This window comes from Microtus ochrogaster, chromosome 4 (genome assembly GCF_000317375.1).
Source record: "Microtus ochrogaster isolate Prairie Vole_2 chromosome 4, MicOch1.0, whole genome shotgun sequence".
Classification (NCBI taxonomy): Eukaryota; Metazoa; Chordata; class Mammalia; order Rodentia; family Cricetidae; genus Microtus; species Microtus ochrogaster.
The window spans coordinates 71215726-71233818 of record NC_022011.1 but is presented as its reverse complement, the minus strand read 5'-3'; the positions used below and the strand labels follow the sequence as shown (position 1 = coordinate 71233818).

General features: G+C 45.8%; 1 protein-coding gene across 3 annotated transcripts in view; it reads right to left on the bottom strand.

The window, feature by feature from the left end:
- Tanc1 (tetratricopeptide repeat, ankyrin repeat and coiled-coil containing 1) overlaps positions 1-18093 on the bottom strand; it is a 222244-nt gene that overhangs the window by 67680 nt on the left and 136471 nt on the right. For all 3 annotated transcript variants that reach the window (XM_026778563.1, XM_013345955.2, XM_026778564.1), the window contains exons 5-7: positions 17755-17859; positions 5920-6050; positions 4590-4776 (exon numbers count right to left, since the gene is read on the bottom strand). In XM_026778563.1, coding sequence (XP_026634364.1) covers positions 4590-4776; positions 5920-6050; positions 17755-17859 — 423 coding nt within the window. The remainder of the gene's footprint in view (positions 1-4589; positions 4777-5919; positions 6051-17754; positions 17860-18093) is intronic.

Here is an 18093-nt window from a genome sequence, read left to right as displayed (position 1 = left end):
CACACACACACACACACACACACACATACACACACACACACATACACACACACTCACACACACGAATGCGTGCGCACACTCATATAAATGAAATCTCGGTAGAAGAGTTAGCAGAAGGGTTAGTCTGTGTGTCTCCTCAATGAGTCTATCCTCTGTCTTCCTAAGTGGAAAAGCTCTATTTTCTTGAAATAAATATACAGACTAAAATACTTATCATCATCTGGACATAACAATTAAATATATTCAATTCAGGACGTGCCTTAAAACACAGTATTTCTACCAATTTCTAAAGGCCAGGTTATTAGCCTTCCCATCTACTCCAATGAATACATTTTCCCTTTTCCCCTGAGCTGGGATTAATACAGACTACAACTCCATTTTATTAGGGGGAAGCAACTTTAAGGAGTGTCCCTAGGAACACAGTTTTCTACAGCACAGACAGAACACCTTCGGAGACGGCTTCTTTATAAGTGATCTTCCTTGCAAAGCAAGCGGCTACAAGTTGTTGTACTGGGACTAGGTAGGTACAGCTGGGGTTTACGTCTGGCAGGTTTTCACAATGCAAATTTGGAAACCAGACACTAACATCCAGGTAATGCCAATGGTTCCAGCAGAAGCAAGAAGAACTTTACTTAAAAAGAAAAAAAAAATCAAATACACTCATAGAAAAATGCGGCTAATCTCATCTACTTAGCCAGTATTTCCACATGACAGGATCACTAATATTGGGAGACTCTGAGCCTCTTGAAATAGGAGAAAGTGGGGCTCCCTTCCGGAAAACATGACAAAGTTGAAAAGGGGCAGGAGAGTCCATTAAGCCTTGGTCTCTTGAGTAAGACTGGAAGGGGGTGGGGCTAGTTAAGTTCTAATGGTCACTGGACCCTTGCTGTGGAAACCCAATGCGAATAGGGCACCTGTGGTAGCCCTGAGGAAGTTGCCTGGGCATGATGGTCGGAGTGATTTAGGTTATACACAATCAGCATGCTGGAAACCAGCCCGATATTAAGAGGAGGCTGAGGAACGCTCAAGAACAGGTTGGCATTCCCTAATGCTCAGAAGGCTGCCTCGAGCCTGCTGTGGCCCCAAGCATGCAATACCGAGGCAACCTGTGCCTCACAAGGCCCACCCTATAGCATGGCCCTTGCCATCCCACACTGGCCGCCTCGGTTCACACCCTACTTAAAGTGGGAAGTTAAAGGAAGGCTGGTTCCTCTTTTCCCAAGGACTCACGTGATATGGACCGTGGATCCTCGTCAATTTATTTGACAAAGCTGCTGCCAGGCCTTTCGAGGTGGGAAACCAGGCTGTTTGACCTTCATTTCTGACCACTAAGATCAGGGTATTCTTGAGTATTTTACTCCCTTAAACATCAATGAAGCCCAAAAGCTGTGATCACAGGCTACCACTCATAGAGTCAGCAAGTTCTCCAGATGGCAAAAAGCACGCTCCACCCCAGCAATTGGAGACCACAAGTACACCCACCACCAATACCTGTTAGCTCAGAGGCCTTGGCACCTGTACCTTGCACCGATTACAGAGAAAGCTCTTCCCCTATGGCCTCACTACTCCTGCCTCTTCAAACACCTGCAGCTCAAGTCAGCCCAGGGAGGAAACTCTTGCTTCTCTTCCTTCTCCACCCTAGCACACCTTGGCGACAGACTTTTTAGTTCTACAGGCTGCAGGTGGGAGGGAACAGAGACTTGTTGTCACCAGCAAGCACAGTGCGTCCCTTATCTACCTAAGTCTTTAATCCCAGCACTCGGGGAGGCAGAGGCAGGCGGATCGCTGTGAGTTCGAGACCAGCCTGGTCTACAAGAGCTAGTTCCAGGACAGGCTCCAAAACCACAGAGAAACCCTGTCTCGAAAAACCAAAAAAAAAAAAAAAAAAAAAAAAAAACCCCCCCTATGAAGGGGAAAAACCCCCCCCCCCCCCCCAAAAAAAAAAAAGTCTTTGACTACGAAGCACAGGCCTGGCCCCAAGAGCTAGGGTCTCCCATCTCCCATGAAAGACTGCTCACCCTGTCTCCCACTGTCCCCACTTTCATTCAGTCAGGACTTTCAGCTCTTTGCACACTTCAATGTTTAGCCAAGTTAAGGGAACATGTTCGCCTGAGCCAAGAAGCAAAAGGCAGCATCCATGACATAAAAAGTCCGGCTTTCTTTTTTTCAGTCAGAGCAGAGCTTAAGACACTGTGATATGAAAAGTTTTAACAAACCATCTCAAAAAAGGAATCCTGAATGGTTCTTTGTAAACCAAGTAGATGCTCCCTGCTTGTGTGCGGCTGGGTAGTAGCAGCAATTCTTTCTTTTCTTAATTCCTTATTCCCGGCACTTGGCTAGGAACCCAGGACGGAGTTGGAAAAACAAGACTCCATCCATATGGAGTCATAATTAAATAACAAGTACACTGAAGGAAATTACCGTGGTGCTGTCAGAGAATATCAAATGGAGCCTGATTGGTGAAGATGATACAAAAGCAAGTGTTAGTTAACGGCCTCCTGGTAGCTTAACCTTTCACTGGCAATACAAACAGTGAAGCCAGTCCCTTTGCTTTTTTGAAGAAATGTTTGCAGGAACCAGGGATGCAGCTTGGTTCTATTTTACTTGGTTCAAAGATACAAAGCCTAGGTTTGATCCCTAGAACAGTAAAACAAATTCAAAATTTCAGCACTGTACGAGAGAGAGAGAGAGAGAGAGAGAGAGAGAGAGAGAGAGAGAGAGAGAGAGAGAAAGGGGGAGAGAGGTGGGGAGAGAGAGAGGGAGAGAGGGAGAGAGAATATGAATGATGGGTGGGTGGTTCTGTAACTGAAAATGATTATAAATGTTTGACCTCCCCCCATGGCATATTTAAAACCAAGAGGCATGTAATGCTAATTCTAGAACTAACAGTAAAAATAAGAAGCCTGTTCAAAAAAAAAAAAAGGTAGCATAACCTTGAAGGAAGATTAAATTCTCAGAAGGACATGACATTTCACGAGCTAAGAAAGTCGCGTGGCTACCACCGAATTCACAACAAAGGTCTGCCTACGGCAGAGAACCCAGAACCAGAGCACAAGAAAAGCAGTGAAGCAGGAATAGTTTCCTGAAGGGAATTCATAGCAGCAGGAGTAGAGGAGATAGAGTGCCAACTGGCTGGGCCAGGGAGTGGAAAGCCTTGAAGTTACACGAAAAGGATTTGTGGCAAATCCTCCATTCATACGAAATGTCCAAAGGACAGAAAGTTGGTGGCTTAGATGGCTAGGCCTGGAGATCTTGGAGCAACAGGGATTTCAAACTGATACAATGTGTCTCATGGGGATGGTGACAACGTTCAAAGAACAGCTTCTACAGAACTTCCAACACACTAGAAGTTCGTTTAAGTGAACATTACAGTATGTAAATTACATTTTGATACCGTAATGAGTACAACAGATCCATAAGAGTCCTAATCCACCCAAACGAGTAAAAGACACATCCCTGCTGAAGCTGAGCCCCACTCCAGACGTGCCGAGCTCTACAGCGAGCCCACATCCTACCTATCCTGCCCCAGTACTCTCCTGGGGGCATCTTCAAAGTCTAAGCCGGATGCACTCATCATTTGGATTTTTAAATTATACTTGGATGACAATGCAGGTAACCGGAGAACACAGCGCTCAGAGGTCTATTCGAGGGCAGGTTAATGTGGCTGTGGAGCCGGTCGACAATAACACACAACTATCCTTCAAAGACACACACAGGGGGGAGCTGTTAACAGTTCAGGAGAGACCCACTATGAAATCGGCACATTCGCAGAGCAGAATGCCTGAGTCATGGCTCGGGATCAAACCTGTCTGCACCTGTCGCCGTCGGAGAGCCAGTAAGATGGAGACGTCGGTCAGTCCGTGCTGAGCCTGCCTCAGAATCACACAGTGATCTATTAAAGCTGGGATATGGAAACAGGGGCTCTCAGAGTCACTGGATCCTCATATCACACAGGCCTATAGACGAATGAATTAACCAAAACCCTTGATTTTCTAGACAACGAAGCATGCAAAGTCAATTCAAAATTGCTTGAGCCACTTAGAACTTAGTCTTCTTCTGCTCAGCTCAGCAGGTCCACATACATCCTCATCTGAGACTCAGGGAAGGCTTCGCAGAAAACCCTGACCCCAAAACAGTGACCGAATCCCAGGATAAGCAACCTTCAGAGAGCACAGGCTCTAAGGTCATCGGAGAGAAAAGCAACAAGACTGGGCTATGAAAACTGCTTCACAGGCAGGGAATCCATCTCCCTGCTGTGGTGCCTAAGGGGACCCGATGCCCACGGAATGAACTGGTCTGTGAGGTGGGAGGGGTTTCTGTGACTTCACAGGCCAGATCTGATAAGGTGCTTTATTATTTTATTTTATTTTTTAACCACATGAGCCCAGTGATATCAAATAAATGTCAAGGAGCATAAAAGCTGATCTTCACTCTCTTGACTGCACACAGCTCCGAGCTGTCTGCAAGACCAGGGCGGGGTCTGCAGACTGACCTTCACGGACCACACGGAACCCCTCTCCTGAGGTGCCCGTGAGCGCTCCGGCTGACGTGCGTCGAGCCATTACATTACCGAGCAGTGAGCGTCTTACCTATAATTCCACTGTCCTTGCTTTCCAGGGTGGAACTGGGGCTGCTAATGGTCTCGCAGGGACTTTTGTTGGCTGCCGTCTTGCTGACACAGCTATTCAAGGTTGAGCAGGGGCTATCAGTGCTGGGAGAGGCGGTGCTGCTTGTCAGTGTGGAGCAAGGGCTGATGCCTTGGCTCAGGGCTGTGCACTGCAAGGCAAACAAGGGGGAGTTAGCGTGGCTCACACAGCACGCTTCGACACACGTTTTCATTCTGGACGCTAAAACGATGAAACACAGGATAAATGGAGACATGCTTTAACTTCCAGAAAGACTACAGCTAAATAGGGATAGACAGAGTTTTCCAAATGCTAAAAGAGATGGGTCTTTGTTCTGGTTGCCTCCTTTGAGGCTTTTTTACTAAAAGGGCAGTCTTAGCGATCCTTCATTGGGAACACAGATTCGTAAAACAGAGATGGCCAACAGGCAGACTTCCTTTCGTTTAAAGCCTGCAGAAGACGAATGGGTTATTCGACCTCTGTACAGGAAACCTGGGGGCCGTGTTTCTATAATATTTCACAGCAGGGCAGCCTGATTCCATTCCTGAAGATTTATGGGCTCTGTGTTCAGGAAAGGAGACTGGTAACCTCTGCGGTCTCAACACCTCCCCAACCCGTGCTTCCTGACAGAGACCCCAGGAGCTCCTGCCCTCACCGCTACTGGCACACCCAGAGGTGGCAGGAGGCTGGTGGCTGTGCTCTCTTGGATGGAGAGTACCCCTGGGAGGATGAACCATTTGGCTCCCTCTCGTTTTGTCTGTACCTCATCTCCTATAAATCCTTTCATCACCCCACTAACTCAGACCAATCCCAACGGCTAAGAGAGCACAGAGAAGCACAGACCAAAGCGGTCAACAGAGAGGAATGGTGCTCTCAGGATGGAAGCAGCGTCATTACAAAAGCTCTTCCAGCCACCTTAAATCACGTAGCCCATAGTCTCCGGGTAGAGGCTATCAGGGTAATATGGACATTTTCTTGAGCTCTGATCCCTTCTGTTTGCCCTTAGCTACTCCCAACCACCATCCCTGCAAAGATCCAGACCTTTGTAATAAATTTCAAAACAGGGGGACAGTGTGTGAGACAGCGTGGCTCACACAGCACGCTTCGACACACGTTTTCATTCTGGACGCTAAAACGATGAAACACAGGATAAATGGAGACATGCTTTAACTTCCAGAAAGACTACAGCTAAACAGGGACAAAGCCCCCTGTCCCCCACACTGGCAGGGTGTGTACTATTGACTCTTTCATCCCCTAAGCAGGTAGGAAATGCAGTCTCTTCTTCCAGCATTACCATGGCTTCATTTTTGTCTTCAATAGTTATGTGTGTGGCACTTGGGATCCCTTCTCCCAGTAAAAATCCCAGTCTTGTCAACAGTTCTTGAGCTGCCGGAGAACAGCTTGGTTCATTATCGGCCTTGGCTTCTGGAACAAAGAAAGAAGACATTGAAGACGCCCCTCTGGGGAGTCGGGGCCTCACATCTGGATGAGCTCACACTCCAGCTGCTTGTCTGGAGCCTTTGTGCATCCTAACAAAATGTACCGAGTTTGACAACCACGCCTGTCCTCTAGCAGTACATCCTAATTAAGAGGCCGTGGCAGGTGGAGAAAACTAGGACAGAGAAATACCAAGAGCAGAGGGTGAAATATTTGATCTGAAAAAGAAGATTCCCCACACCATTATCTGACAGCAATTCCAACTCCAGCATCATCTGAAGAATGGTCCCTCAGACACCTCTTTGGGTAAGAAAGGACTACTCCATCATATCCTCAAAGAGCGCTACATCCCGTGCCACAGGAGGCAGCATTAAAACCCGGGTGGCATGTGACAAAGAACCAGGCTATTTAGATGCTGGGATAAACTAAAATCCAAGCTCTCATTCAACAAGACAGGGACAGGAGGATTTGGGTGGGAAACTTGCTGTACACATCCCATAGCAGTGAGAGTCAAACCCGGTTCTAACTCAGGTTCTCATCACAAGAACCCACACTGAATCCAAAACCAGTGAAAAAAGTCAGGATCTAATGCATGGCTGCTCGTTCTCAGCACACAATGCCAGGAAGCATGGCATCTCCAATGCTGGTCATGTGCCTTTCTGTACTGAAGAGACTGCTCATGTGGGAATTTACTTAAACGCCAAGCTGGAGACTAATCTCGAACCCCAAAGCCCAAGGGCACTTAGCTTTTGTCAATTATGGCTGACAAATAAAACATGCACATCAACCATATACCCACATAACCATAACACCTCTCATTGCGAAACACCCACTGTGACGAGACTATATACAAAAGCTAACTGTGCTCACCAGAGCACAAACTTAAGAGCAATGTGACTCTCAAGACAACGACTCTGTTTTGTCTGTTCTTAACTTGTCGAGACATCTAGATCTATACATGTGTGTACCTATTTTCCCCACACATGGAAATCTACAGTAAGTGGAGGAAGAACGAGGGACAGATAATCAATGAGCGAGGGACGCTACGAGCTAACATTGCTACCACCACGTTTCCTTCTAACTTTTGTCTTTCGTAAGCAACTACAAAATGTAAGTGAGCAAAACTTTGGTGAAAATCATATGGAAAAGGCTCAGTCACAGAGCAGTCTGTCCACACCATGCTGCCAGAAGGAGGTATGAGAGAAACCAGGCTGGCGACATCTTCATGTAAGAAAAGGCCCCCACCACTTGCTTGCTCTCAAAAACTCATCATTCAGGACATCGTTCTAGAGCCACCGTGATGAGACTATTCTATGTTTACAGTCCTGATGTTTCCATGATTTGGGTTAAACTCATAACATCCATGGGTCCATGCCAACACAGGGGAAGGGAACCACCCTAGGGCGGGTGAACCACACCCCTAACACAACCCTAGAAATGTCCCTTCCCACTAGAGACTTCAAATCATGGACAGATTGTTAAGGGAGATGGCACTTGGGAAAGAAAGGCGGAAACCATCAAATCAACACGACCCAGGCACACCCAAAAACGGAATCCGGAGGACAGGTCCTATAGACCCCACCTTCATCTACCAGCCTCTCCCCTCTGCAGTGTGCTTCAGGCCTCAGGCAGCAAGATGACTGGGGGGTCAAGGGACGAGATGAAAATGGGGAGGTAAAGGGGTGAGGGGGCAGATCTCAGCAGCTTTTCTACTCCACACCCCTCTTTCTTTTTTAAACAATCACCACACTGCTGTGCCACTGCGACTATGTCCCAGCCCCAGAAAGTCTAACTTCTGGTTCAACCAGAAACACTCTAGGCAAAGGGCCAGAAACTCCACCCAGTTGGCAGCCAGTATAGAGGCTCAAAGCAGCTATACATGCAGGCTCGGCTGCTACATTTACCCTGTTGACAAACACAGCCTACGGCTCACTCGTTTGAAAGTTCTCGATCCTGGGTAGGACCTGTATACTGAAGAGGGACATTACTGTTCCACAGCTCAGTCATTGCTACCTCTACACTGAGCCTGCAGATAGCTACCCCACGTTCTTGCGCAAAGGGTGTGTGTGGGGGGCGGGGGCTGGAAACAGTCAGGACAGGCACAGCAATGAATACCTGTAATCCCAGTACTTAAGCTGAGGAAGAACTGGTGTGGGTTTGAGACTGGCCTAGGCTACATGGTAAGTGCAGCACAGTCAACATACACAGCAAGATATTTGTCTCAAAAGATGAAAAACGAAACTCCAACCTCCTAACAAAACTAGTCATTCAAGTCTCCATGTTCAAATGAGCTGAGAAACTATGGCGATTCCAAGCTGAATAGCTGAGCTGAAGACAGACACCACAACTCACAATAAGCTGTTCCCTGCACTGCTCAACCGGGACGTGGCTAGTACCAAAGTTCAAAACCCTACAGAGGCTGAAGAGACACACATTCTTAATTTCATTTTGCATTCATCAAGTCACCAAAACTGTGTTTCCTCCAGAGGCTCTCAACTGTTGTTTTTTTTGGGGGGGGGAGGGAGGGGACTTTTTTTTTTTTCTCTGAATGTCACCTTAGTGACCACTGAACTCCTTCACATCCACTATGTTTGCTTTCCCCGGTTCACAACATCTTATTTAACTGATCTTTCCCTCTGGCAGAAGGACTCCTGTGTGAAGAAGAACAGCAGTGTCCTTCTGGGAGAGGAGGTGTCTGCCAGCCCACAGAGCGCTGCTGCACTAGGAACAGAAGTTCACGATGCTAAGGTTAGGATTCTCCTGGAAGCTGCTTTGTGCTCCAAAGTAATCCAAACTGGATTCTACTGGGCCTCTCAGAATAGTCTGCTCTCATTCTGATACTTAATATTAATTCCTTCATCAATAATGGGGATACCTAGCCGGGCGGTGGTGGCGCACGCCTTTAATCCCAGCACTCGGGAGGCAGAGGCAGGCGGATCTCTGTGAGTTCGAGGCCAGCCTGGTCTACAAGAGCTAGTTCCAGGACAGGAACCAAAAAAGCTACAGAGAAACCCTGTCTCGGAAAAAAAAAAAAATCAGTCATTAAAAAAAAAAAATGGGGATACCTTTATCAATATCTGTGGAATAAGGACTGGGATGGGGGTACCCTCGTGTCAGCTCACATCTCACAGATTTAAATATCAGAATTTATGATGTATGGATCTGGAACTGAGAGGACAACTGGCCTTGAATAAACCCACTAAACCAATGGGCAGGGATGTTCTAATCAGCAACAATCCCCCCATGGAATCCTCGGTATGGAAACACTGTGGAACGTTAGCCCCGTGCACAAAGTTAAAAGGAAGTTCACAGACCTCGCCCCGTCTGCCTCTTTTAGCTGTCTGCATGCAGGGCACTGCGTTTGAGGCCCGAACATCAAAGAGCGGTCCATCCGCTGCCGTGGCCGCCATCGCTTCAATCACTGTGCCCTTCCCAGCCCTCTTCCCACCGTTGCTGCCATTTCAGAAGCCAGACGAAGCCCTCTGTGCTACAGCTAAAGCGAGCTCTTCTGGTAACGAACCTCTCTCAGAACTTCAATTTCCTGATCACTGAAGTGGCCATACGCACATCCTGCAGGTCGTGAGCCTCAAAACCAGCACATGTGAGGAAAGCCTCCTAAACCACAAGCTGGTTGGCACCCCCTGGCCTGCACACCAAGGCTGCACACTCCTCCACTACATTCCGCTCTCCGGTTTTACCCGTTCACATGCAACTCCAAGCGTGCGTACATCTCTCTTCCTCCCAAAATGAACTGGTTATCATTTTCCGGCCCGGGTAGCTTCTTCTAGACTCACTATGAAAAGCTCTCTCTGCTGTTTATGCCAAGGGTTCTCACTCAGGCCCATGTGCACGGCTCCACTTCCCATTCCAACTCCTCTGCTCCTTAAAGCCAGGCGCTGTTAGATGCTTGTTGTAGGGTCTGCCGGCTTCATCCCTAATGGTATCTTCTCCCTCTTCTTTTGGGTAATCCAGCTATGGTCTGTCAATCTCCTCTGTCTTTTAAAAGAACCAGCCCTCTGTCGTCTCAGTGAGTCTTGGACTTGTCTTTCGGGCTGCTGTTGCATTGATTTCAGCCCTGATTCCTATTATTCCTTCCTGTCTGCTGGTCTGGGGTTTTTGCTTTGTTCCTGTTTTTCTAAACTTTTGAGGTCCGTTATTAAGTTACATATTTAAGTCCTTTCTGATTTGGGGATCTTTTAAGGTCCTCAGTGATCATTCCATAGAGTAGTGTACCCCGCCCACTCCCGCTGTCTTCCTTGTCCTCAGCAATACATGGGGTACTCGGACAACTCTTAAACACTCACTACCTAAACGACCTTAAACAGCTGAAGGACACTAAGTTCCCAAGATGTTTGTTAAGCAACTGTGTTAAGAGAGATGGGCCCTGGACCAGACATCACACCCCTTTTCATAATCTTAGCCACTTCCTACCATGGCCTGCATCCGGACTTCTAGTCCTCTCTGACTACTACTGTGAGTTTCTATTTGCTTCTTTGTTTTGAGACAGGGTTTCTCTGTGCAGCCCTGGCTGTCTTGGAACGCAATCTGTAGACCAGGTTGGCCTCACACTCAAGAGATCTGTCTCCCGAGTGCTGGGACTAAAAGCATGTGCCATAATGCCCAGTTACAATTTCAATTTCCTTCTGGTTCATTCTCCTGAGCCATCACAATCCCCTCCTTATTTCCTAAAACCACTATGTTATAAACAGGGCGTCCATCTGCCAAGCTGGTGTTTCTAGGCCGTAACATTTAAAATACACCTGCATACGAGCTAACTTTAAACTATTCAACTCATTAGCCTCTACGTTTTACTCATATACTCCCACGTTCAATCTGATGAGGCATGTTTCGGGGTTTGGGGGTTTGTCAGTGCTGGGGACTGAACCCAGAACGGTGAACTCACTGTGCCGCTGAGCTACAGCCCTAGCCCCGGCTCCCCGTCCTGGGATGTAGTCTTGTAGAACCATAGAACTATAACCTAAGAAAGAGGACCTTTTTCAGTTAACCGTGACTGTTCTCTCACACCTCACCAATGCCTGACAAACAGCAGTTTCTTAAAGGTAAATTCCAGCGCTGACTTTAATGTGTACCAATTAACTTTCTGTACTCTGGTCCTGTAAAATCCAATGGTCTGTTTTATGGGTTTTGTTCTGTTTTGTGCTGGAGAATTAACCCAAGGCACTATGCATATTAAATGGGCTGGCACTCTACCAGCAAGCTACCCCAAAGTCTGCTCATGTTTTAAAGGGATCATTTACCCGAGTAAGATTTTGTAATATCACGAATTGGGGCAACTGGGAAAATGCTGGTTTTGCAAATCTTAAAAACGTTGGCACATTTTATTACACAATATGAAGCTATCATAATCATTAGTAGTACATGAGATCTTAATGGAAAAATCCCGAGAAGCTCCCAAGCTCAAAGTGACAGGTTCAAGTTTCCCAAAATTGTAACTTTTTACTTTCCTTTAAAAGGCCAGGTTCTAGCATTGATGACAAGTCCTACCTATGAGGTGCCTTTCTGTCGTTCTGTTTGTTTAACTGAAGCGACAGGCTTGTTTCATGCTCGCTTCATCCCTTTGCAAGAAAACGTGATAAATGCTCAACTGTGAACAATCACAGTTTGCCAATAATCATCTCAAATAACTGTTATGTTTCATTTGAAAAGCTGCTGGTCTAGCTTGCAATTCAAATCAGAGCAAAAGGCTTTACCTGAAGACCTCTATCAGACAGCAGCACGCAGGAGAGAGGCGTCAGGCAGGCTTCCTACCTTCCCACTCAGAATACTAAAAAGAGAGGCATTCAAGGGTCAGGATTTAATAACACTAATTACTTTCAGTGTCTTATCAGGGGAATGCTTGAGTGAATTTTCAGTCCTGGTGCAAGCGTGCAGCAGTGCAGGGTACCAGGATGCTGGAGAGGCACTGCCCTGCTCTGAAGAGCTTCCAGTGTCGCTCCCTGTTATAGTTTTCTTTCTGTTGCGGGGATGCAACACTCCGACCAAAAGCAACTTTGGGGTGCAAAGGGTTTATGTCGTCTTTCAGGTTCCAGCCCATCACGGGGGCGGGGAGAGCCAGGACAGAAACATGAAGCAGAAACTACGGGGCAACACTGCTCATTCACTTGTGCAGGCTCAGGCTCATCTAACTTTCTTACACAGAGCCCAGCCTACCTGCTCTGGGATGGATGTCACCCACAGTGGGCTAGCCTCTCCTACATCAGTGAACCATTAAGACAGTTCTCCACAGTGAGACCCACAGGCCAATCTGATCGGGGCAACTCCTCAATTGAGACTTACTTGTTTGGTGACTCTAAGCTGTGTCAAGTTGGCAATAAAAGATAGCTGGAAAGACAGACAGACAGACAGACAGACACACACACACACACACACACACACACACACATGAGAGACACGAAAGTAAGAGGCATCCTTCTTAGGAAGAAGGATTTTATAGAAGAAGATGGGCTAAAAAAAGGATAGCAAAATGAAAATGACTAAAAATTCATTATATACATGTGTAAAAATGTCAAGGAGTAAGTATCTACTTTAAAAAAAATTTTTTTTGACCTAATACATACAGACAGAGGTACCTTAGGTCCATAACCCACATTTTGAGACTCTGTATGAAGTCTACAATTATGTTCATGTTCAGGGAAAGCCTTTTACTTAGAAATAAAAAAAAAAAACTATAGCCACCCCCCATGCCCCTTCATTTGCTCAAATTCCTGAAAGTAAAAGGTAACTATCCTCATCAATTCTTTCTTCATTACCTTTAACTTCCTTCCTTCATTCACCTCCGCTACTCTCCCCAAATGGCCCCATTAACTGCATTTATGTTGAACTTTTTGATGATACACCTCTTCTTTTATTGACCTTGCAAACTCTGTCCTGTACGGCAGAAAGTAGCAACTGCCAGGAGAGACACAGAAAGAAAACCCGTGCCTTCTCCTGCCCCTCCCCCTGCTGCATCTTCTACCTGGTTCAGCATCTTAAACTCCTGAAGCTGCTCAGCAGACTCATCTCAGAACAGAGCCATTCTTCCCCTTGGTCCAACTTGCTTCATTTTGCTTCTAGGACAAAGAATACTTGGTTTAACCCGAGCTCTTACTTGAGTTTCAGCTCTCAGCTGGATACTTCTGCTTATTAGCTTTTCTGTCACCTCCAAGAGACAGCCTCCCTAAAACATGTCGCATCAAAGGGCTGGGTCTCTTCTCCCACAGTGGTCACTTCACAGGTTAAGGATCATCATCTCTTTCTCAGGCCCCTGAGCTCTGAAACTCCTCTCACCCATCCCTCTTCCTCGACCCTGCTCTAGAGACTGTATTTACTCACCTCACTATGGAAACCATTTTTTCATCGTTCTCCCTAACACTAGCCTCTACCTGCTCCCGCCATCTGCTCCGCTGCCAGGTGCTTTGGCTGGAATGTTAAGTCTCCTTTCCAATTTCTATATGAAAACCAATCCCCAGTGTGATAGCCCTTGGAAGGTGATCAGGGAACAGGGACTGCAGAGCCCTCATGATGAGACTCACGTCATTCAGGAAAGAAGGATCCTGTGACCTCTTTCGACAGGAAGAGGTCATAGCAAAAACATGGCTACCTAAGAGCGAGGAAGCAACCCTCCTCACATAAGACATCTGCAAGCCCCCTGATTATTTTTTACCTTCCCGAGCTCAAAAAACTGTACGGAAAAACAATCTATTTCTGCTGTTTATAAACTACCTGGTTTGTATTATTTTTGACACTGCAGCCTAGCTGGACTACCAGTTGAATCATAATGCCCTGTGCATCAATTAAGCCTTTCCCGTGCTCAGCGTCTCTGCCTTCATCACGGTTTGTATTCATCCCTATTCCCACTCTGAATTAATCAGTCGCATCACACACAGGTCTTTAATCCCCTACTAGACACTAAAGCTCAGTGAAGAGAGGACCCCCATACATACTTGATAACTCATCTCAAACAGCACCTAGCACGGGGCTTTCACAGCTTATGAAATATTTATTTACTGAAGAAGCAAAAGGAAGAGCTCCTCTACGGCCATTCTCCCTTCCTTTGGACACGAATTAGGCGTGTCCGCTTCAACACACCAACAAAATCTCAATCAGCCATTAGAAGGTGCATGGCCATCTGAGAAGACAGAAAATTAAAGACAAAGCAGGCTTGGGGTTAACGCTCAGAACAGGCAGGAGGATACAAACGGGAAATAGTGACATTTTATTTCTAAAACTGGGTAGGGAATAGACACATGCCATTATTCTTTAGATCTCCTTTCTTCTCTACATCATTTTGAATGTATGCAAAAATAATTAAAGAAATAAAGGAGCCAATAAAATATTTCCATTCATGTTCATCGAAGAAGATACCCTCTGCCCAGCAGGGTAGTTTTTTGCTTAATGAAGCTGCTGCTTCATGCATGCTATTTTACTCTTTTTTTGTCTTAGTTTTCAAAACAAACGGCCTGCTGCAATAAAGGTCTTTCTCTTTAGCTCATGCTGGCCTACAACTCACTATGTAGAACATATTGGCCTTAAACATCTGCCTCTCCTCCTCCCTCAGAGTGCTGAAATCACAACCATGTCCTAACCACACCATCCAGTATGTGCGTTACTTTTCCTTGCAAACCAACCTGCTAGGGGGAAGAAAAGTTTCATCATATGCTGAGATTGATCTTCACTGAGCAATGACTCAGTAGATCAAGAAGTTTCTCACCCCTCCCTATCCCAGCATGCTTTGCTAATTATACAGTACGGCAAACCTAAACATGGTTGTTCCCAATTCAAACAAAGTTATTTATTGCAATTTAACCATTCTCTGAAAGTAGAGGCACTGTTTAAGAGGAAATACATCAAGTTAATGCCAGGATGCTGATTTCTAAGAAGGGCCTGTTCTACGTGGTGCCCAGGTTGAGAGGATCGCTTGGCAGAGGGAAAAGGGGAGAGAGAATTTGCTTTGTTTTCTTGATCCATTAAGTCTGTTTTTGCCAGTGTATAAAATTCATGTTTCGAACATATTTCAAAATACTAATAAGTATAGTATGTCTTCTTACAGATGTTTACAGGTTTGTGTAAACTTGAAAAATGAACTCTTTGCTTATTAAAAAAGAAAACTGTTCAACTGGTTGAACCTACTACCCAGATGGCTAAGTTAATAAACAAATTGTATGTGCCCACTGGTTCTATTTTATTTTGATTTAAATTCCAAACAAGTGAGCAAAGAACCAAGAATTAATGGGGTTATGTGGTCACCAAAACAAAACAAGGCAGCCTAGGAGAGGCTAGCTCAAACCTTTGGAATAAATGGACACTGTACAAGTCTACGAGAAATTTCAAAGGCATCTCAGGAGGAGCTGTGCTCAGACTCTTAGGCTATGGAATACTCCCATGTGACTACTGACTGCAGCTGGAGGGTCACAGGGACATAAATACAACTGCCCAAAGGAAGCATTGGAGCAAGAATGTCAGACTTTCCAATGGAACTTGAGTCACGGCGCTGATACTAAACTCTGGAAATCAGAGCTTGCCCATCATGAGAAGCTTGGCTTATTACTCAGCTTAGTTGGCTCTACTTAGCATAAGCTTTAGGTTCAATGATCTAGACATAACACTTACACTTTGATATGGCTGTCTTAATTAACTCCATTGAAACTTAAAAGATTCCATAAAGATTACAAAACACACCACCCTTTGCTAATTGTCAAATCCAATTCTGTCATACAACTGCCTCATCGCCAGGCAACAGAGTAACTGCCGGAGCTTATGCCACAGCATGGTCATCCTGACGTATGACCGGGCACCCAGAAATATGAACCATACCCCCATCTCACACCTACAAAAGCGAACACATCGTATTTCTTAGAACTAGCCCATTGTAATTAATGTCTCAGGTCCTTCATTTGCAATCTATGCAGGCTGTGATGTTGGTCCTAATGTGGTCTGATGCAGCTGAATCAGAGAGCTAGGATCTTAGGAATAAGCACACGTGCAACTTCTGGCCATTCTAGCAAGACCAATGGCTACTCTTGAGTTTAGCTTGGCCCATGGTCAAGTATGCCCTTGCCAGGAAAGATGTCCAAATCTGCCTCAAGCCAAAGGAGAAAACTTGACAATGAGAATTACATGTCGCCTCTTTTCTTAGTCCAACAATAATCCTAAATCTGTGCCCCTGTCTCACATGAGAATAACCCAGCACAGAACGTCATGAAGCCCCATGTTATCCAGCCAGGACTATGAGGATTTTGGTATCTGGAGACCAGGGTGGCAGAATTAATCTGAATGGAGCAGAGAGCTGGTAAATTTGATTACCAGTATTCACCTTCAAAAGAGTATTCTTCTTTCCTCTTCGACACATACAAGAAAAATGAAGGGGATAAAAAAGAGGCTCCCGCCATATGTCACACTCCATTTAGTCCAAAGCAGGACCCCAAAATGGCAGTGCTGGTGACAAGTCCCAAACAGAAGGATTTTATTGATAAACAGGCTTAAAGGAGGGTTTCTGCTTACCAGATCCTCCTTTATTAGCCCAAAGGGGCAAAGGCATCTAATTCCCAGTCAACTGAACATCCAGTAGCAACTCAAAGACCCCACCCTGCTACTGTGATATAAAAATCTGCTTATCATTTTGCTCTTCTCTCTGCTCCCCACCCAGATATAGCCTGGGCAGTCTGCTCCTCAATAAACCTTTCTACCCAGGAAGAGGTCAGTTCGGTGGTTTCACAGAGCCCTCATTTACAGTCTCGTATCAGTTGATGGCTCTCTAACCTACCTGGTCACTACCACGGATTCACACCTATGCACACACAGCCTTGCCCTCCTTCTCACAATCACCAATGTGAGCCCCTTCTACTACACAAATGGTACTCCACAGTGGAAATCTGGATGAGGCTCCTCCTCTCCATGGTGAGCATCTTCCAGTGCTAGAAGCTATGAGAAGCTTCGGTTCATAGAGGACAAAGCGGGCTTGTACCACTAAGTCTTACTCTCTGTCTTCTGCAGGGAAGCGGACTACACGTTCAGAATGTTTTGTGGGCAAATGGAATCCCAGGAAAGAACACGTAAATTCTTGAGTTGATTAAAAATAAGCAAACTATTAATGCATTTATTAAAAGCTACAGGCACATAGCATATGCTATACTTACATTTTGAATTATAAGTGGTTGTAGGGACGTGATACAAATAACTTTATGGCAAAAAAAAAAACTGGCTTCAATCAGTTTGGATTTTTTTTTTTTTGATCTCTAATCTAATCCCCCTGTAAAGGTAAATCACAGATGTTTAACTTTTTAAGCTTCCCAAAGTCACCATGGGCTCTTAAACTATCTAATGGAAGTCTCAGATTCTCAGCCAAAACCTGCTCTTGAATATTCTGAAGAGGTAATGTGTTTATATAAAAACCAAAGTCAACTGGCTGGCTTTTCACGCCTCCCAAAGACAGGAAGGTCAGAATTCAGACAACACAAGACCCAACCCTTAAGCAATGCAAATACACCCAACTCAACTATTCCTGCCCCTTGTCTACAATCTCAAGAATTCACAGTAGCCAAACTAATCTCTGTCAACTGCCCAAAGGGAAAAAAACCTCCCAGAAACATTTAGTTCAGTGAAGCGTTCTTGCGAGGGAACTCGGGTTTCCCTCAGAAATGGAGAATGTGACTATGCAGTCTTTAGGGAAAGATCATGGAAAACATCGTCTTACCGTCGTCACCGGGCTCTGAGGGCTTGGCCCCTTCTCTGAACGGGACCATAACTGTATCTCCAGGCACCCTGGGGCTCTCCACATACTTTGGCTTCCTGACAGGACCTGCAGTGGGAAAGACCCGAGTATAGCTAAGTTTTTCCAGGTGCAAACAGCGCTTTGGAACATACAGTTTGTGTCTTTACCAGGACGCAACCACGCCTAAAGGAAGGCTGACCCTTCCCTCCCCTGAACGAACACACACACCAGTTCAGAGCAGACACAAGACTGTCCAGGCTGATCTGCCAGGGTGAGCTCCATTTGGAGAACGCAAACGCTGACGGAAAGAAACCAAAGTTG